General features: G+C 36.4%; 1 protein-coding gene across 1 annotated transcript in view; it reads right to left on the bottom strand.

Annotated features, from left to right (window-relative positions):
• Positions 1–22,855, bottom strand: part of VPS13B (vacuolar protein sorting 13 homolog B) — a 433,987-nt gene that overhangs the window by 350,330 nt on the left and 60,802 nt on the right. The window contains exons 9-16 of the mRNA XM_066565010.1: positions 22,733–22,828; positions 22,269–22,391; positions 20,034–20,171; positions 18,567–18,654; positions 13,446–13,637; positions 12,699–12,868; positions 9,673–9,867; positions 8,028–8,152 (exon numbers count right to left, since the gene is read on the bottom strand). Coding sequence (XP_066421107.1) covers positions 8,028–8,152; positions 9,673–9,867; positions 12,699–12,868; positions 13,446–13,637; positions 18,567–18,654; positions 20,034–20,171; positions 22,269–22,391; positions 22,733–22,828 — 1,127 coding nt within the window. The remainder of the gene's footprint in view (positions 1–8,027; positions 8,153–9,672; positions 9,868–12,698; positions 12,869–13,445; positions 13,638–18,566; positions 18,655–20,033; positions 20,172–22,268; positions 22,392–22,732; positions 22,829–22,855) is intronic.

Consider the following 22,855-nt stretch of genomic DNA (forward strand, 5'->3'; position numbering starts at 1 on the left):
ATTTGAGTCAAGATAAATACTGTTTGTTTTTTAATAAACTGTGTGCAGTCACCATTTATCATAGGTATCAGCTTCAACTGAGTGTCACATTAATCTGCTTGTAAGAGAAGGTGCATAATTTAACTCTGGTTTCTGGTACCTCACTTCAGGTGGAAGTGATGCCTACCACTTGAGAGTGAAGATCTGTAGAGTCAAAAAGAGATATTCTACAGCTTGGCCAGCAACATGACTATGTTCCATGAGCTTAATGATGATAACCATAAAAAGATAAACAAAACCAGCAATTCTATATAGGCATATAGCTTATTCAAGAAGTAAACACACAGCTTTGGTGAAGGTGGATTATTTGGTACACAAGGTGAATAATCCAATATAGTACCCTGTAGAATTACTCTAAGTACTAATGAATGAAAGGCTATTTTTTTTTTTCAAGTTCTTTTATTTAATGACTACAAATTCTTAAAACAGTGCTTTGAATCCTATCAACTCCCATGGCATTACCTCAAAAAGAAGATGCAAAGAAAAAGGTGAAAGGTAAGAGAGCAACTGCAACACATTTCTTCAGAATTCTGTGTAATAACCAGCCTTTGATTTGGGCTGGCTGGCAGAATGCCACCACGCTCAGTTTCAGGGTCCAAGTTTCAAGCTTGCCTGTTTGCCAGCTATGGAGGCTGAGTGCTGGCTCCAGTAATGAATGATCTGTGCTGTGTACTGCTGACCTGTTCACTTGATCTGCACCAGCCTCAGGCCAGGGCCACAGGCTGGCACTTTCTCCAACAATGCTGAAGGGACCAAGCATGTCAGAAGCCATCCTCAGTCTGAAGCCTCAATATATATCCTTCTTATTTTTCTTCATAATTCATAGATTCACTCATAGGCAGAAAAAAAGGCACCAAACTACAGATAAAATTCTGGAGAAACAAAGGACAAACTTCTTGTGAAGAGCTGCCACTAGTCCATCTTTCTAGCCAGATTCTACCTGGGTAAAGCCTCACAGCAGTGAATGTCACCGAAAATCCTAACAGGTCCTTTTATACAGATAGTGTTACCACTGAGAGAAACAAAATTTCTAAATATATCCCGTGCAAAAGAAATATACACCAGGGAAATATACATTCAGTTTTTCCTAAGGATCTATGCTATACAATAGCATGTCAGCTTTAAGACTGTGTTTTTGATACCTTTCACCAGTCTTGAATCAAAATGCAGCTTCAACCCTGAGAATCCTTCACATTTTGAAACACCATTTGCTTGTTTCTAGTACAAATGCCAGCAAATCCTGATGGCAACACTTACAAAAACCAGGATTAACTATTCACCATGTGCAATCACTTTCCCTGGACAGATATTAGTTAATAAGCTTAATTTACTTTCACTGAAGAGATCTGACAATTAATTAGACTAAATAACTACACTGGAAACACTCCCAGTGACTACCCTGTAGTGTCAACTCTGCTGAATTTCCTCCTCATGGACAATACTGAACAATACAACTGCTTCCAATTTACATTGATTATAACTGCACTTTCAACAGATTTGCTGAATGCTGCCTGCCACATCTGCTGAGAAACAGTAACATTTGATCTGGACTTGATTAAAAAAAAAAATTAAACTTGAGGATTGCAACTGAAGCTAATCTGTCGTTACACTAATCAAGCTGCAAGTCATGTACTCAGAATGCAAAACCCCTCAGAATGCAAAACCCCTCCTGTTCCAAGTGCTTTTCTTGGTAACAACAACAGCTCCTTTCAAAATAGTGCAGTTGAAAAGTGCCCCAAAAATGTTCTTGTTGAAACTTAAAACGTTCATATTGCTGTAGATTAGAAATGTTCTACACAAGTTCTTCAAGCATCTTCATCCTTACACATAAGCATGACCCCCTTGAACTTTTATAAAGCAAGATATGTTAAATCAATGAGAAGTACTTCTGTTTAAGCTTTATATGACCCTACACATTACTGTTCACAATATGCTATACTATACTGCCACACTTACTCCTCAAACACTAAGATGCACAATCAAACTTCTGAAAGTGCCAATGGTAGGTAATGTCCTACCAAAACCAGCTACCAACCAATTTTTAAAAAATGTGATTTATTATTTTGTTCTTTGATGCATTTTCTAGGCAAGAGCAGTGGGCAACGCTGAAGCAATCCAGCACACTCCTTACTGTGCTGTTCTGAATGTTCACATGTGAGGCACTACTACACAAACACCCCTGCAGAACACAAAGGAATGAATGACTGCTGTGTTCTGCTTTTGCACAGCCCCTATCACTGGCACATCTCAACAGTTCAAACAGGTTCTAACATGCAGATCTAACTGCAACAATGCTGAACTCCCCTGCCCCATACACTGAATGCATCTGTTCAGGCACTCAACCCCAGATCTTTTCTGTTTCGAAGAATACCCTGAATTTTTATCTGGCACTTAAATTCAATTACTGACATAACTAATAGCCACAACTGAATGCTACAAAATGAGTTTCATGTGTTTTCAACCTGTTCCTGCTTCTGACCCAAGAAATGAGCATGCCCTTCAACAGCCCATGTGAAATGCAATCCACACCCAACCTAAATTGACATTGCTCTTGATCTACTGTGACTAGCCAATAAAACAGGCTGCCAAAATCAAGACTTAAGTGTCAATTTATCGGAAAACTTCCTAGATTTATGATCTAATGCTCACAGTTTGTGGAATAGTTGGCTCTGTGTTACCTGCCAGTAGGATCTGCTTGACTCTTACTAGCACCACTGCACTGAATCATGACAACTAAATCTTGTGACTCTCAAGCTCACAAATCTACTATGATTTCTAGTCCTAAGTAGATTACTCCACTGGACTTGCCCTGCAAAGATGTTTTATTCAAAAAAGTAGCAAAAACAGACAGTTAACCTCATTCTCCATTATACACTTTTAATCCTTTCTTTGCTGAGCAGTAAATCCTAAAGATCTCCTACTGTCATGACAGTAGTACCTTGTTGGTAAAGGCCACGTCAGCAGAACCTAACTTCCTTGCTAAATAGCTTCTTACTGTGTAAGAAGCCAGATCTTCATCTACCACTCTGCTTGCAGATCAACATGAATTGCTCTCCCCCTTGTCAATTCATGGGGATACCATTAAATGCACACAGTATTTACAAGATGACCCCTGAAGCAGACATGAGCAGATGCACATCCTGGCTAGACCCTACAATGACTTTATCAATTGCAAAATGAGTCTAAGAAAGTATTCTATAAATAAGAATACAACTGTATGTCATACCAGGTAAATAGCATTGATTAAGAGACAGATGTTTGCCTTGTTAGGGACATGTGATGGAAGAAAATGGAAGTAAAGCTATATAAAAATACAAACACTTTTACAGTAACAAAAGTTGGAACAAAAACCTTTGCAGTAGTAATGAGGGATTTAGAGTCCTCGGGTTTGGAAATGTTAATATTAAAGCTAGAATATAAAAGAGAAACTAAATTGTGTGTACAAGGCAAAAATTACACTGTGAAAAAATCAAAATAAAAGCAAGGAAGTCATGTAAGAAAACAAAATGCTGATGTTCAGGTTGGTAGCAAAGAACATTTCTCAAAATTTTTGCATAATAGTTAGCCAAAAGGCAGTTATAACCTAATTTGCCAAACTACTCTAAATGTAGCAGATTCTAAGGACACAGTAGATGTTTACCTTTACAGTTAAATCTGTGTTGAAATATTAAGTTCAGCTATGCTATATAAATGTTCTTGAGAGTTCATAAAAAGAGCCTACAGAAAATACACGTATTCATTTCATGTGAAGAACACTGCATCTAAATTTCCTAAGTGATCTTTCAGAACCATAAGTGCACCTATTAATAAAATAACTATGTCAGGTCTGTAATTCACAGCTTTCACAAGGGAAACAAGTGACAGATCTCTGGACAGTTGAGGTGCCCAGCATATGATACATGTGACTGCCTTTAACAGCAGAGCAAATTTTTAACTTTTGTCAGCTTTTGTCAATAATGGTTAGCACTTCAATAAAAATACTGAAAAATCAAACTACAGTGCCAACATAAATCAAATCTCCTGTTACCAAAAATCCTTCCTCATCAGAAAGATGAACCTTGATGGAGATTAGCACACTGCTGTACTTAAGCTGAAATATATTTCTTAAGACAGTCTGCAGAGAACAGCTCAAAAGAAAGAATCTTGGCAGAAACTGCAAAGCATCTCAAAGACTGTTCTTCGTTAACTAATAATTATTGAGATCTAATTGCAAGTTTCTATTCAAGTTTTTTGTTCTGACAGAGTAAAAACTCAAAACCAACCAATTAAATGCTCTGTACTCCCTACTAATTCAAGTGCAGACCATGAAGTCCTAGATAATAATTTACCCAGCAGGTCCTCAACCTCTTTATAAAAGGTTAATTCACACACTCAAACTTAACATGACTAGCTATTAGTCAACTCTGTACTGGTGCTTCCTTGAAAGCAGCAAACAGCAGCTATTGCTCTGGTATCCAAATAATAAAGAGGGGGCTCACTATCCAGAAAACAGATCACTTGAAAGGAGACTACAGGACCAAGAAGCTGAACAGAAAGGAATCAGGGATAATGATGCCATCCTCATTTATAATTTCATTCTACCAGAGCTCACAGCCTGAAAATCTGCCACAGGTAGAGACAGTGAGTGAGAAACTTCCTACAGACCTGATAAAGAAAAACAAAAACACAAGTCTGGAACACGTGTTTAGAGAAGACAGGTTAAGAAAAGCAATAAATAACACACATAACTAGACTGATACCTAGCTCAAAATCTAGAGAGGACACTTCACTGTCAATCAGATACCGGGAAAATAAAAGGAAGGTTATTACAAATCCATATTCTGTACTGTTAATTTAGCATTCCTCAGAAGTACAATGAAGTGGTATCTTAGAAGTGATAGAAGGTTACAACACTGAAGTGTCTCACACCAGATTACCTCATCTGTTACCAGAGACATTGAAGCCAAAAGAATAAAAGAAAATCATCTAATTCCTCTCAAGATTTCTGTTTGGCAATAAACATTCTTGTCATTCACTCTAGGCTTTTAACCATATTCTGTTAATTCTCAGTTGGTTTTAGACATCCTCCTGAAAGCTCTGAAAGCTGCTTTACAATCTGGCATGCAACACTACATAAAGCAGTTGTAAAATATTGACATTAACATTGTATTTTGCATCTTGTTACACTTGACAAAAACAAAAGACCAGATGGTTTGTACTTTCCAATAAAAACAGATTAGCTATGCAATTTAAAAAATGTCCAAGACTTAGCTAACTAGTGAGTTTGAGCACATTTCTTTTATACAAAGAAAGTGTACTAACTGAAATTAAAAGAGACATCAATCTGATAGGTAAACAGCACATTTATGACTGTTTATGGTCATTTACTAGAATTTACTGGACTGATGTTGCTGAAATTTTATCTGTTAAAACAGCCTGCCAATGTTTATCAACTAGTTTTAAAAAATTAATATTACTACAGTATAATACACTGTATATAACAGTAACTTGTAGATTATTGTACTGAAACTAGAAAAGAAACCTTTTGTACTGATTTATGTCAGAAATAAAGTTGAGATTTTCACTGCTAACTCAAAACATACTACCTAAGGGATTCCATAACAGTTCATAAAATGTCTTTGTTTTTAAAAGGTATGGTCTGTGGGATGTATTTTCTACGAAGAAATAGAAGAACACATGTAGCATCAGATGTGTGCACTTTAAGAAACCCTGGAATGTGAAATGCACAAATCCAAATAAAGCAGGTGGTATAATTTGGGAGGGAGAACTGAATTTAAGTTTAATGACATTACCAGGTTATCCTACCAGACTAATTCTCACTCACTGCATGACTTCAATGAAGCTCTCAGTCCTCATGCTGATTTCGATTTAGCTGAAGTGCTATTTGATGTGTTTCATCTGGACTTTTACTCACTTCAAACTACACTTCATTTAACCAGGCTGCTGCTGTACTCATTTGTTTTTCTACTTTATTACTCACAAATTGGTGTTGCTTAGTTTAGATAAATGGCTGGACTAAGTTCATTTTATAAAGTTTTTTTAATTTCATTAAGAAATAAATAAGCCATAGAAAGAGATCATATCAGAGGAAAAAAGTGAGAAAACCATCATAAGACATCAGACCACAGTACCACAGAAAGTGTTGGTCTAACAATATCTTCTCATAAATGCCAATAGATGGTTTGCTGCTTTAAGGCAGGATCAGTCCCCTGCCTCCACTCCCCAAAACTACAGCTCCTTCCAGCTGGGCATGCATGGTAATGCAATGCATTTTTAGAAGAGAGACACAAAGAATGTGAGAGAGGCAGATTACACAAGACAATCCAAGAATGCACGAGAGAGAGAGAATGTAAGGATAAGACCAGGAACATGAGACAGAGTGAGGGCAAGTGTGAAACTGCACAAGGACAAGCACAAGAAACCAAGCATGAGAGAGCAAGAGATGGAGCACAGCAAGCACAAGCACATGCAGAAGAGCACAAGCACACACGAGAAAGCAGCAGCACTTGAATACCATGAAGTTGTCAGATGACAGATTTTTTAAAAATTCATCCCTAAAATAAATTTTTGATTTTTGCACAACTAAGCATGGGGTTTAGAATATAGTGAAGAAATTTAAGTTTGCCATTCAACACTAATTTATTCATGCAGTTTGCTAACCAGGATTACTAACCAGAGCTTAGTGTTAAACGTGAGATAACATAAGGAAAGGCTGTCAGTTGTAAAGTCCTAAAGCACTCTGATTAGTGCTGATTATAGAGTATCCTGGAAATATATATTTTTTTTTAGCCAAATGGTACAACACAACAGCAATTAAGTTGTGTTGTCATTAATATTTTTGTAAACTATTGATAGAAATTATGACAAAGTCAGTTAGGCTGCTACCACCTGGTGGTGTGCTGATAATGCTAAAACCCATTTACATTTAATATGGTATCACAGCTTGTGAAAGAAAAATTAGTACATTCTTTATGTGACACTAAGAACAACTATAGAAGTAGACTTTTTTGTATAATCCATTAAGGTTTGACAAACAAATGTATCTTACAAATTAGCTATTCAACAAAATGTTTGAAGCCAAAATATTTTAAAATTAACATACTTTTTTATTGTCTTGTCACTCTATGTAATTTTTTTGCATGGATTTACTCATAAAGCAGTATTGCAGACCACTACTACTCAAAATGAGGGATAAAGAAAACTAATACCTTGTTCAAAATATTGTCAAAATGGATTTTCCTGAAAATAGTTTTTATAAATGCAACTTATCAGTATAAACTACTGCATACTGACATTTATGACCACAAAATTTGAACTGCAGAGATACATTTAAATACTGAATTTCCACTGCATTTATGGCTAAAAAAATTATTTAGCACATTTCACAATAAAGTACAGAACCGTTTTCAGAAGAAAAATATTTGTATTTAACATCTGAGCTATTACAAATAGTTTACACTTCCAACTGTAATGAGAAACAAATAAAAGTGTAGCAGAAACATTGTGGATTTGGCACACTTGGGGGTTTTACCCCCAATTTGTTGCTTTTTATTTGGTTGAATTTAAAAAAGAAAAAGCTGACCTATTCAGTTCAAACATCAACCTTGTCATCAGTATGTAACTTTTGTATCAGCTAAAGAAAGAACAGCAACTGTTTCCAGCAACCTACATGGTCTAGAAGAAAGCCATGTAGCACAGCTGGAAGGGACCCACAAGGATCACTGATCTGAAGTGCCTGGCCCATACTGGGATTGAACCTGTGACCTTGGTGTCATTAGCTCCAGGTCTCTCAGCCAAACCAGGTCTAAAATGTTTATTGACAGCTATCCTCACAAAGAAACCCATGAATGATAACAGATGTAATAGAATATGAGAGGACACAGAAGTTTAGGGATATATGCAAAGCTTGGCATTTTTAAATCCCTCATTAAAAATTCAAAAGTAATTGTTCACATGACTTAATCACACTGTACAGGCTTAATACTCACCAATATTTGGGGAACTTGATCAGCTTGCCATAAACAGCAGTACTGAATGAGGGGATAACTGGAACAGGGATGCAGTATAATCCTTTACTGTCCAAAGAAGTCAGTGCTGCTTGAAAACCAAATATCTGGAACAAATGCAGTTGGTCAAATGGTATATTATCATGTGACTAGATTACTTTCAAGATATTTTACAACATATGTACTTATACTCAGTAAGTATTAAATAAATTGTGTATTATTTTTAGAGAATTCCTTTTACCCAAACATAAATACAGCTACAAAAATCTACTTCAAATAATGCCCTAAAAATGCACGTAAAAATATTTTCTTCACTCAAAAAATGTTAACTACGGTCGGCTGAATTTAAAAGAATACTGAATTACAATTTTTCAACTCAAATACTTTAGTCTATATGTCCTTTAAACTTGCAGATTACATAGGCCTTTCATACAAAGTAAAATCACTTTGAGTAATTATAACAACACTGGTTGTTACCAAAGAGTGGTATTTAAGGAAATTAGAACCTTCCCTTCAAAGCTTTTTTTCTTAATAAGAGCCTGGCTACAGAAAGAATAATCACAGGAATTCTTTATGATTTTTCCCCATTCAATGGCAAACAAACTGTTGTAGACTTGTCTTTTAACATGCTGTACCATTCACAAGAACAAAACAATTCAACCACTATTAAAGCTAGCAAATAAACCCTTTAAAACCCAAAGCTGATGTCCAAATTTTGCTACTAAAATGTTTCCTGAAGAGAAAAAATCCTCTCAAACTGAAAAACATACAGATGACCTGCAGTACTGCAGTTCCAATCCCTTTAAATGTGACGTGTCACCCAGAAAACTGAAAGCTTGCCATGCAATTCTGAAACACAGTTTCTTGAATGCAGATAATAAATATCTAAATTTTTGTAAAATATCAGCGTGGAAGTGAATATATAACTGAGAAATTTATTAAAATTAACAGTAGTCATATTAGATATTTATATTTTAGTAGCACCCAAAAGGCCTCAAGCTTCCTAAGCACATCTTAAAAGGCTGGAAAGGCCTGCTTTAAAACTCCTCCGCAGAGCAGATGGCAACTGAACCATTTCAAAACAGTTTTCTGTATCTTAAGCTTCCCTTAGCCTCACAATAAGAGCTCCTCTCACATAATGCATCTTTAATTGAGAACATCCAGAGATCTGTCCTCTTAAAATGAAAAACAATTAAATTGTTTTTGTTAACAGTTTTTGATTGCATATCTTCACTTTGATGGGTTTGCTCTACCAACACTAGTAGTAGTGACAGTTTTTCCTCCTAACTTCCCATCAAGTTTCTAAGTTTGTAATTTTGTAGCAATCTACAAACCACAGGAGCATTATCTCAGATGAGGAAAACAGTTTCTTTCTGAATAATTCTATCTTGTCACAAGGACCTTGGGGCTTCAGTTTGCAGCTTCCTCATATGAAGTGTGCAGTGTATATTACAAAACACTTGGCTCGAGTCAGAAGCAGCAATCCCAAACAACAACATTCTGTGAAATGTATTTACTCTATGGCCTTTCAGCTTAGCTGAAAACATCCTTTCAGGAAACCTGCTAATACTTCAGATTTACTGAACATACATGATGTTCCCACCACACATCTCAAGCCCTCACTGACCTTCAGATAACAGTGCTGGTAGCAGTAGTGAAGCAGGTTGTCAGAGGGCTGCCCCAGGCTGCTGACCACATGCACCAGGTGCTCAGCGTACATCGGCACCGAGTGCTCCAGGTTAACCTTATCCACCAGAATCCGCACGGAAGGTAAAGGCCGCAGGGGCTGGAAACTTGCAGCATTTAACAGCCCGCTTAAGTTCTAGGGCAGGGAGGAAAAAACATTATGCAAAAATTTAAATGTATTATTATGTATCATTTATCTGTATGTTCTTATCTAAACACACAAGAAAATCTACATGAAATAAACTATTTATAGATACCAGAGCATTATAGTACAAAGCCTCCAATCTTTCCAAAATATTTTCTTTGAAGTTTAAAATAATCAACTTTTGATCTGGAATTGTCTTGGGTGCAGGTGTCCAGGTGCTGGTGGTGCAGGGGCAGCTTCTGTGAGGGGACACCAGGGGCTGTCCTGGGCCAGGTTTATCCTGCTCCAGCCAGTGCTTCAACAGCCCCACCAAAGGGCACAGCTGAGCTCCTCAGCCAAGCTGGGGGCACCTCTGTGCAAACACATTTTAGAATGGGCAAAAACACCACACAGGCTGCAAAGACTCAGAGAATAAGTGAGAAACAGCAACATGAAAAGGAAGGTCAGAAAAGGACAGGGAGGCAATGGTGCTCCAGACACCAGAGCAGAGCTTCTCTTGCAGCCCATGAAAGAGACAACACAAAAGCAGACATCCACACTGCAGTCCATGCAGGTCCCCATGCTGGAGGAGGTGGATATGCCCTGAAGGGCACTGCAGCCTTGAGGAGAGCCCATGCTGGAGCAGATTCTCCCTCAAGGAGTGCAACCTGCCAGAAGGACTTGCACTGAGGGAGAACAGCATGAGAATGAGGGAATGGCAGAGCTCAGCTGTTACAGACTGAACCCCATCTTCCATTCTCCATCTTCCTCTGTTAAGGGGTGGGAGGTAGAAGAGTCAGGGAATGAAGGAGTGAAATTGAGTCTCAGGGGGAAAAGGGCATAGGAAATACATGTTGTTTGGATTCTTAGCAGTAAGTGAAATTAATTGCTCCAAGTCAAGTTTGTTTTGCTCATACTGGTAATTGGTAATTGATCTGCCCCTCTACCCTGACCCATCCCACTCTTTCCCCCACTGCTCTGTTGAGGAGGGGGAGTGAGAACAGCTGGGTAAGCATCTGGCAGCTGGCTGAGGTCAACCCAGTACAAGAATATGCCAAGTCAAAATATTTTGTCCTATAAGAATCTTTGTTTACCTTTTTATCACTCCAAAGCACTATCACCATAATACTTATCTCATGCTGATCTAGCCTTTACACTGTCATCTTCTATGTATTCACAGACATGCCAGGTATATCAACAAAAGAAGATGCCATTCCATAGAAAATAAATATCACAATTTTAGATATCCAAGTCTATTTTTCATAGTATCCATTAAAATGGAGTACTGCACCCAGCACAAGTTGGACATGGGCATACCAGAATAAGTTTGCTGGAAACAAAGTGGCTTTGGGGTTGGAGCACATGAGCTCTGTTTTAATTGAAACAGAGACAACTGAAGTCTTTCAGTCTGGAGAAGGCCAGAGAAGAATCCTACTGCTGTCTACTGCAACCTTCTGGGAGGGTACAGAGAAGACCTGCTCTTGCTTTGACCAGGATGTTGAACTCCTGGAAAACACCTCCAAACATCTCTTCCAATCTAAATTACACTACAAATCTGAAAGTTTTATTTAATATGCATCAAAATAGGACAATAAGTTGATGTACTTATGATTTTCAATCTAAACTTCAAAATCATTCTTTTAAATACGCTTGGCTTCATTCAAGAAATGTAAATTGAGACTCCAAGTAATGACTACATCAACCAAAAAATTCACTGGAATTCAACTTTACCTCAAACCTATAGCAAACATGGGACTCTTCTCCCATTGTAAAAATAGCATCTGTCCATGCCCATAAGGTGAAAAGCACTACAACCCACTGCACTACTCAGTGCAATGTATTAAAAAGTGCTAAAAAGGAAAAAACCTCTCTGAGCAACCTGTTCCTGTGCTTCACCACTCTCTGAATAAAAAATTTCTTCTTAACATCTAAACTAAACCTGATCTCTTCTAGTTTAAAACCATTGTACTATGTCCTGTCATTATCTACCTGTACAAAACCCTCTCCCTCCTTTTTAAATGCCCCCTTCAAGTATTGAAAGACCACAGTGAGGTCTCCTCAAAGCATTTTCTTCTTCAGGATGAGCTACCAGAGCAGTCTCAGCTTATCAGATGAAATATTGGACAAAACCTCCTAGAAATTTAACTCAAGAATTGATGAGTTTGCTCTTCTTCCCACTCCGTCCCTTACCCATAAAACACCTTCCAGCCTCTGGCACAAGAGATAAACCCACTGCAAGTCTTCACTACAAGCCACAGATTTACCCCTACAGTACCTCAACCTTGCACATTGACAAAGGAGACCAACAAGAATAAAACCAATATAGGATTCTTTAGCTGGCATTATACTATACATATCCAAAAGATAAAACAAATGAAGGCTATTAGGAAATTCCTGTCTCTCTGAGCTTGTCATTCAGCAGTTAAATGCTCAAGTCCTGCTGACATCCTGTCTGGAACTGGTACACACAGAGCTGGCTATTAAAACCTATGTCATCTCTATTGAGCCTGCATATTAAAAGACTTCATACTTTACCAAGCTTATGAAGACCCGCAGAACAGGTACTCTTCTGATCAAAAGATCAGAGCTACTGCTTTTTCATTTGCTTGATGCTTTAAAATCTTTTTCATTTGAAAGTATTTTTTCTACCCATACATAACACCTTCAATTTCCAATTCTAACTTGTCAGACTCCCATTTTTGGTATCTGAAGGCTCACAGGCACCAAACTAATCCAGAACTCAGTGATACACCCAGCACATGGAGTAACAGGCCTGTAAGAAAATTTATATGAAATAGCAGATGCTGATACAAAAAACTGAATCCTTATCTGTGCATACATACCTTTTCACCCATGATTATGGGCAGCAAGTGGTCTAGTAAATTGAATTCTGCCACAGGGATTATAATGGTACACTTAAGAACAGTGAACGTTGTAAGTCTAGTGGGAATGTATTCCTCCAGTGATGCTACTTCTTCTGAGCTTGGCATAGTTCTACTTCCATCTGTAATATCTACAATAAATGGAGATTACATACGTTTCACTAAAATATATAAAATGTGCCCTACAGCTGATGTTTCAGAAATGCCTAAGGAGTAGCAAAAAATGCCAAGCTTACCCCCTGCCCCTTCGTAGTTAATAATGTTATTCCACACTGTTTCTACCTAAAGCTAAATGCAATACTAACTGGATTTTCCTTACTTGAAATCTGTATTGCTCTGAGAAATTCATCTTAACAGTCTACATAACTTATTTCCATGCATTTTCATCCTATATAACTATTATTTTGAACTGATAAATACCAGTAGGAATACTTTCTTCTCTAAGATTCCAAAATTAAGCTACAGTAGAAAATGAAGTAAGCTATTCTTACTCAACATGAGGCTTATGATTAAAACAAATGGCTTTCAAAGTGTCTGAAATTATCTCAGAAGTACATCCAGCACTGATAGGGATATTGTGATTAATTTACCTTTATTTTACATTTTCCTCTTCAGACTCGAAAAACTATTTGAAAGCTGCACCTTTAGAAGCACTAAATGCAGTCTGGTATAATACTGTATTTTTGTGTATATGCAATAGGAGCAAACCTGGCTTAGTTCTGCTGTATGGTTCATACTCATGTTCCAGAGCACAAACTATCATTTTCATGATGCGGTGCACGGCGCTGCTATCCAGTCGAAGATTGAGTGGACCCACAATGAGGCTTTTTGTAGACATCTCCTGAACATTTCCAAAATCTTCACTCTTTACTGAAGAAAGGTCTTGCTGATTCCCAGAAACTACAACAGGTTTTATAAAAGTTACACACAATTGGACATAGTAACATATTTTATCAGCTACTTCTGTTTCAAATCCTGTGATCAAAGACTTAATAAACATACAGAAAAATATAACTATGCAAATATAACATACAAATATACAATGACTGGTTTAACAGGTTTTAACAAAATTATTTCTGGTAAATGCAGAGCAAACAGGACAAATTTCTACCTTGCCTCCAAGCAGAGTAAAACTTATTAACTCTTCCATGAACTTTGTATTTCTCAAATTTGGGACTCTTTGGAGGTGTCTAAATTTCTATGGCAGCTTAAACTCACATGTGAATGACAGCCACAGCGTTCAAAACTTTCTACAGCTTGTCACAAAGTTATGTATCCCCAATAATCAAGGAAAAGATGTGATGCAGAGACATGACATATTTGGGCCCTTGAAAGGTTATGTGCCATGACAAAACTGGAAGAAGGAGACTAAAAATGAAGATAAACCCTTCCTTCCATTCATATTTACCACCATTCACTGATATATGGACAACAAGAAAGAAAAATTCTTTAATCGTTATGCCTCAGACTGTTTTTTTTAAAAAGCCAACACAGATACCAGAATAGTTTAGCAAAGTAGAGTAATAAGATAGACCAAAATCACACATTCAGTGTATACAGGCTACTCATCAGCCACCAATGACTACAGGCTACTCATCTAGTCACACCAACAGCATGACTATTTCTCTAAACATACTTCATGGAAATTCTTCAGTTAAATCATGCAGATTTCAGAAGCTCAAGTTCTCCTGTCACATATGACTTGTGAAAATATAGTCCTATCCCTCTAACACATTTAGCTTGCAGAACTTCACTCTGATTTTTTCCTAAGATCATCACTTTGAAAATGTCTTCATTGCTTTGACAGAAGCACTAAACATTAAATATCTTGCTGACCATAACATAACTGAATACTCTGACAAAATAAGCATCAACACTAAATGGTTCTGAGACTGCAGAAGGACACTGGAGCTGGTGACAGGCCTGGAGCACAATACTTCTGGGGAACTGAGGGCACTGGGGCCGTTTAGCCTGGAGAAAAGGAGCTGAGGGAAGACCTTATTGCTCACTAGATCTACTTGGAAGGAGGGTGTAGCAAGGGCAAGAGGTCAGTCTCTTCTCCCAAGTAAGAAGCTACAGGATGAGAGGTCTCAAGTTGTACCAGGGGAGGTTTAGATTGGATATTGGGAAAAATATCACTGAAATTGGCTACAGGCACTAGCACAACCTGTCAAGGTAAGCATTGTAGCCACAATCCCTGGAAGTAATCAAAAAATGTATTAATATGGCACTTGGGGACACAGTTTAGTGGTGAACAGTGCTGGGTTAACAAATGGACTCAATGACTTAAAGAGTTCTTTTCCAACCTTAACAATTCTATGATTTCTGGTTGCCCAAGAGGAACCCAGTCATTCATCCTTCAGTCTCTCTCCTTTACTGTACTCTTTTAACTGCACTCATTCAAAACAGTTCTTATATTGAGGGAAGTTGAGCTTGGTGGAAAAGGAAGCAAGGGTTTTTTTTTCCTTCATGTTTAAATCATACTCCATAAAACACTGTTGCTTCTAAGCAGTGGTGAGGATAAAGGTCCTCAAATAAACTGAGACTGTGCTGAATTTGATGCACAGCTGGCATAATGTTCTGCAGGCCTTTACAGGCTTATGCACTCAGCAGAAGAATTAACTTTATCCTTAAAAGCCTAACAGAAGTTGACGGTGAGAGCATTTATAGCCTCTGCTTCCCTTGGTTTGTTGTTTTTCTGAGAAGAAAGAGAACAATAAAAGAAAGATAAAAGGGCAGAAGGATACTTCCTTATAAAACCTACTCAAATCTTCAGCTGGAACTGAATTACAATCTTTTGAATGAATCCTGAAAGAGATTTGTTTGAAACCCAGCATACTGACTTCTGCATTTATTTTATAGGCAGTTAACATAAATACTTTTATCCTTTCAATTCTACACAGTATTCAGTTCAGATGAACACTACCAAAGAGTGCAAAAAACCATACCATCATATAAAAAACAATAAGGCCAAAAATAATAGGGCCAGAAGTAGTAAGAGCCTGCCTTTTCAAAGAGGAAAACTCAGACTTGCTTGTATATATTGTATGTATATGAATAATATCTCTAAGTGACAAAAATCATACAAACCACTTTTTGGAACAGTTCCAGTTAATTCCACCTAAATGCAAATAGAAAAGGCAGAAAACCTATTGGTTCTACAGAAGTAAGTAATCTTGAAACTTCATGGATGCATAAAGAAAGCCAATCACCAAGTAGGTGATCTTGAACCTTCATGGATGCATACAGAAAACCAATTTTCAACCACTGAGTTTTCCATCTCCCTGTAAATTGTATATCTAATTCTAATCAACCAAAAATATCAAAATGAGTGCTGCATAATAAAGTTGCCAGTAGAGAGGTACACATTACAAACAAAAGGTAACTTCAACAGCACACGCTGCTAGCTCTGTAGGTCATGCAAATCAGTGATCAGGGAACTGACAGGCTACATAATATTTCAGATAAATTGTTCTGCACTGTAATACAAAGCAAAAAACCAGAAAAATAAAGGAAAGACAGACAAAATGTCTAAATAAGACTACTGTGCATGACTATCTTGCTTTCATTCAAAACACTGAAATTGATTAATGCACTTCTGTAAATGACAGATGAAACTCCTGAGAGTTAATGTTATCCAGGAGGCACTTGTGGTTTAATCAGTAATGCTATGCTTCAGGAAAGGTTAAAGGTGCAAAGAATGTGTCAAACCAAAATTGCCTTGACAGATAAAAATCTTACAATCACAGTAAGTGCCTCCTATAACTTAAGTTTGGTTCGTTTTTTTTATGGTATGTGGGGTGCAGTAATGGTAACTAAAAACAGTTATACCGAAATAAGAAATAGTAAAATGCAAACTTTCATATAAAAAACACATTAAAAATGCAGCAGATTTAGATTGTTTTCAAAATCTTAATGTATTTATACCTTCATCTTAACTAAATATTTTGCACCTATTTGTTTACATTCTATTTAACAACTCTGCATTTAACTCGCAATATGGAAAAATTAGCTAGAAAATAACTAGCAGAAAGCATCACATCTGCTTTTCTGAGGGAAAAAACCATTGTAAAATTTAAGATTTTAAGTTCTTGACTCTAGAAAAACAACAACCACTTAATTTAAAAATTAATTATTCTATTATTTTACACAGCCGGGTTCCTGAAATTAAAGGAAATAAAAGCACACAGTAAGACTTGATAGAAAGCCAAGCTACATTTTGTGAGGTGTTTTCCTAGTGACTTATGGAGAAAATAGAAGCCAAGGCTATAAGAAAGCATCCTAGTAGGAAAAAAAAGAGAAGCTAAGGAGGGAAAAACATAGTCAGAAAATACAATAGTCTGGCACCAAGGAAAATAAAAAAGCATTTCTGAGTTCAGTAATTTCTGAAAAGCGTTAGTTAAAAGTTGGGAAGAGATATGATCATAACATTCCTTATGCATTCAGAGAAACAAGAAAAAATACTCCACAAAATCAATTTTTCTTCATAATGCACTTAGTCTGTGCATATTTAAATTTCTACACTAAGATTCAAAAGGAGATAAGGCTTACCCAAGGTTTTCAATTTCTCTACATAGGAGTTCAGTGTGCAATTAAACACTTATATCATTATTAAAACCAGAAGAAGTCTGCAGTATATGTTTGACTTAATTGTAAATTTTCAGAGCTTCACACCACTCTCATGGTACAGAGGAAAGCCTCGGAGTCAGGAAAGAACTGTTAAATTTCCTGGTGTATAGCTCTACTGCTGAGGGCAATAGCACCATTTACTTATTTTTGTAAATGTTTCATGAGCCATCCCTAAGGAAACTGGAAGTTTCTTTCCTACTCCTTTTAGACTTAATGTCCACCACGTCCAGAAAACAAAGCCAAACATTAGGAGTTGTGAATTCTCTTACACAGAAATAGAAACACAAAAAAAAACCCAGATGAGTTGGACTATGTAGCCAGGACAGATAAGTGTTCAGTCACAAAATAGCAAGAAGTTCCCAACATATATCCAGAGAAATAGTATTCACAATAATAAATACACAGATGGGGAAGAAAGTAATATTAATTTGACAATAAAACTGCAGAACAGCAGCTGTAAATGACAGTGTTCTGAGGAGTGAGGGGGAAATTATATCACAATCAGTGATAAGAATATCTGTGAAAAAATATAAACATATTACTTGCTGATAGATTAACTCCTTTGTCCCAGCTTTTGTGACACTCACAAAAGTAGACACACTTACTTCATTAAATCCACTTCTCCAATTTAGAAGAGAATTTATTGGAATCACAAAAAACTATTTAGAATTATCCTATATCTATATATACATAGTTTAGAGTAGTATTTGCTCACCAAGTTGTTTAGATACATATATTTAAAGATAATTCTTCACACTTTCTTGCATCCTTGCATTTTTCTTCATAGAAGAAAAACAATAGCCCTTTTCATCTTCTGTGCTAAGTATACAATCTCATTCTTCAACCAGGGTTTCTCAAGATATTTTTAATGTGCAACGTCGATAATAACTTTTTTTAAAAAGAAATCATATTTTATTAATTCCACCTCTGCTACAAAATACTTACTTTCAGTTTAGCAACTATAAAAAATACCATTTTGATTACTTATGCAAGAAAAGAAAAATTAAAAAAGAATTCCAACAATCAACAGCTAACCAAAACAACTAACCTCTGAAGGACATCAATTAAGATGAAAGCATTTTAATGATGATCCTGATGGTAAATCTAAGGTAAGTTAGAGGACAGTTGGTCAAGGACCATCTGGGCATGAAAAGTCTTTGTTTCTATTATTTATCAGGGTAAACAAAGGAAGAAAGGTACCTTTGCCACCGATGCTTTCCATTGTATACAAGTAATCCATGTAGAAAGCCCCAAACCTCTGCATTCCAGCTATTTCTGTGTATGTCTCCTACCAACAAAGCAAAGCAAACAAAGAAAATGTTGTATAAGGAAAGAAACTTGAGATTACCAACTGATAGACTGGTACTAGAGAGATATATTCATGTTTGGATTTGTGCATCAACACAGGGAAAGGCTTATCAAAGCAAAGGACAGAGGTTATCACAAGAATTGACCTTTCTGATAGGTAATGTAACTTCCATTTGAGGCCACACAAATGCACATCCATAATTCCTGTGGACATGCTGACCAATTCATCAATTACATCGAGTCAATCAGTACCTTTAATGAAGTAACTATTCTTCATTTGACCTCTTGCATGCAACACATCAACCTAATTAAATATGCTGAAAACTTCAGCTTGTTCAATTTGGCTTTGCTATTCAAGGAATATTGTGGTTTTATCTTTCAACAGCAGGAAACTTATCAAGACATTATGCCAGCATTGGGATTCATACATAGTATAATACATCACACAGCAAATTTGCTTCCAATCTTGCCAAAAAATGGGCAAATTGTGCAAGCATTGAAGACAGACCAAGGATAGAATAAAGCTTAAAACACACTATGGGAAAAGATTGACTATAAGTACTTGTGATTTTACTAAACTCATTTTTTCACATGATTATTCGGTATTACACTTCATCAATAGCAATAAAAAGGTGAAATAATTAAATTTAAATTTAAAGGAAATTAGATACATTCCAAAATTGTAAATGGCTTACCTGTACAACAAACAGCACAGACCTCCACCTATGAACACAACTGGAAAGGACCACCTTGGTCATTGCAACTGATCTTTAATAATGGCAGACAACCAGGGAATAAAGCTTTACTGCACAATTTACAACAATAGAGACTAGAGGTGACTGAAAATTTGTCTCCACAAAAGGGAGAATTAGCAAAATTTTCTCTGAGTAGACCAATATAGAACACAAGCAATAAAATTAATACTGTCCAAATCTGACAGCACTTCTTAGTTTGAAGACCCTAGACTACTTACTGTCTGGGTTTAAAACACGTGCTGGTAAAGCTTGACTTTTGCTAGTATTCTCCCATATGTCTCTTTTCCTCTTAATATGTTCTGTGGTTACTACTTTTGGAAACTATGACATTAATTCAGTTTTTGGGGCAGGAGGGGAGTTTGAGGTTTCTTTTGGACATGTTTTTTCAGTTTGGCTCATTTTTTGGCTTGGTTTTTGTGGGTGTCTTTTTTTGACACAAACAGATTTACTTTTTTTTTTTTTGGCCAGCTGCTAAGTAAGATTCATTTAAATGTGTAAAAGTAAAGAGAATTCAGTCCTCTAATAGTACACAGATCTAAATAATTAGAAGAAATTCATTAGAGAGCATTGGAAATTTTTTATAAGAAAGATGTAATTCTCTGACCTTATGATGAGCTGCATCCAATATAAATTCTGCACGAATACTATTATTTTCTGGACTTCTGTAATCAAATAGTGAATTGGTAAGGTATGTCATTCCTTTCACGCTCAGATTTTCTCCACAATTAAAGAAGCATGCCTCCTTCAAGAGGCAGTAGAAAGTGAAGCAGGAAAAGAAAAAAAAATTCAGTCAAGTTAACAGAGTAGTTCAATTCTGTTGTAACACAAATAAGACACACACAGAGTAGTAACCCTCAAGAACATGTTTCATTATGAATGAAGATGAAACAATGAAATTAATATAATTCATATAACACAAGTTCTGTCCACTCCTTCCTCATTTTCAAATGAAGAAAAATTGCCTGAACCAATGAATATGATACAACTCATGATATAGAACATAATAGCTGCATTTTAACAGCAAATAACCTCAGATCATCATCACTCCAAATCTTGCCCCAATCCTCTTCTGTATACAAACTTGTCACTGCACACTCTATTTCTGGCTGCCCAATCCTTTCAGATGCTGTACTTATCATCTTCAAGGCAATCAGTTATTTCCATGTATGACCTCATTGCTACATTATCATTCTTTATTCATCTAGATTTTAACATGCCTCCTCCCAGACTTCTACCCTTCTGAAATCAATACAACTTTCCTAACAAGAGTTGTTAATCCAAAAAAGTTTTATAGATTTTTTTTTTCCAACTATCTATTCTCAATCACAGGCAGAGCCAGAACCTTTATGAAAGGACCAATCCCACAACCACAGCAATACACAGACAACAGGCAAATAGTATCATCACCACTGTCATAAAGCAGATACTTTCCTAAATTCCTGGACTAGAGAGTGGCAGAAAAATGAGTAAGAATAAAACCCCAAATGCTCCTTATTAACCAACTTAAAGGAAATTATCTCCATTGGTCAGAACATGGGGCTCATAATGCCACAGCTGTGGGTTCAATCCCTGTATGGGCTATTCACTAAAGAGTTGGACTTGATGTTTTTTTCTGGGTTCATTTCAAAAGAGACAATTTTATGATTCTGTGAAATTCTCTTGGTCACTCACTCACCTCAGTCTAAAAAATCAATTCTCTCAAGATTTTATACCTGACAATCTCAGTTGCCACAGACAAGGTGGCTGTCCACCCTCACATCCCCAACCACATCTCCCTTGTCCTTAACAAGGCCAGTGTAGATTTTTACAGTTGGCTCATCCTTGCCTCCCCAGCCTCTCCTTCTGGAAAAGCCTGTGTGTATCCATAACAGCACACCAGCCATATAGTGTGTCCCACTGCATCCCTAAAATCCCAACAATGTCATACTCAGCAGCCATGTCATGATATTTTCTTGTTTTCTGCTCTGCACACACAAACACCTGAGATGGGTGCCAAGCCATGATGCTCTCACAGGGGAAAGGAAAGAAGCCGCCCCATCACATCTACCAAAATACAGTATACAATTTCCCAGATTAGGAGATATTTGACAAATACAGGCACTTATTTTCTTCCATATTCCTTATTTTCCTTTCTAGAATACTTTACAAGACTTCACAGAGCACTAACATCAAGTTAACAGGTCTCTTCTTGTCTGTATTATTTGTTTTTATTTAAACATAGATAATAGTCCCTGTTCTCCAATACTTTAGGGCATTACCCTATCTACACATTACCTAAAAATCATCATTATTGAATTTAGAATTTCATGCAACACTTCATTAAATAATTTTAAAGTAGTTCATAATGATACCTGATTTTTTCTTAAACAATTGAAGATTTGCATCTATTTAAAATACAAAAATTAATACTGTCTAACTCCTTCACTTCATACTGCTCTCAATCTTCCTGAAAAGTGAGGTAAGACACTCATTCAGTATTTGTGCCACATTTCTATTATCTGCACCATACAGTGTTCCCATTTTTTCCCTTCCAATCTTTGGTTGATTTAAGTACTTTCAAAGACTTTCAATTATATTTTAATTTGTTATACAAAATCACAAAGGCAACAATGGGTTACTGTCCAAAAAGATTTTTAAAAAGTCTTATGTTCTGCCTCTTCTCAATCTGAGATATTTGTCTTTTTAACTCTAAGGAATAGACACTGAGTTCTGTAACACAGTAACATCCAAAAATCACAGCTGGTAACAGCAGTCTTTTCAATTTTTGCAATCAGATATTCTAATAAAGGATAACAAAATTGCTTACTGAGCAAATCAACTGATATTTCAACATACTCACTTCATCACTCCTATTCATATTTTCTTCAAAATCTTTAATTCCCATAATTCCTTTAAGGCACATAGCTTGGCAACCAACAAAACCTATTTGGCAATCAAAGAAAAGTTCACCTTTCATAAGGACCTAGTGAGGAAAAAGAATAAACTGATAAATTTTTAAGCCTTCTATTCCACAAGAAGTAGAGAAGATGGACAAAAATGAAGCAAAATATACTTAGTTTATATATTTCGAGTTTTAATAAATAGCAACATACAGGGCACTAGAAAGGAAGGTATTACTATAGTGCTCAACCACTACAACACAGAAGTTTAGAGAGTTAATATCTACGTGATTATTACAACAAATGCATACAATATGACAGAACATAAAAGATCAGCAATTAAATAATTTAAAAATATTTTACCAGCAACTATTTGGTACATTACTTTAAATGTACCAAAAAAGCCCTGTCAATGTAAAATTACCTCAACTGTTGTTCCTTCTTGTTCCCAGCATATGACTTCTTTGGATTTTACTTTCTGAGGGCTGTAATAACTACTTTCAGCTTGCATTTCAGTGAGCTACAGAAGAACAGGATAAACACCTTA

The sequence above is a fragment of the Molothrus aeneus genome, chromosome 1, assembly GCF_037042795.1.
Source record: "Molothrus aeneus isolate 106 chromosome 1, BPBGC_Maene_1.0, whole genome shotgun sequence".
Classification (NCBI taxonomy): Eukaryota; Metazoa; Chordata; class Aves; order Passeriformes; family Icteridae; genus Molothrus; species Molothrus aeneus.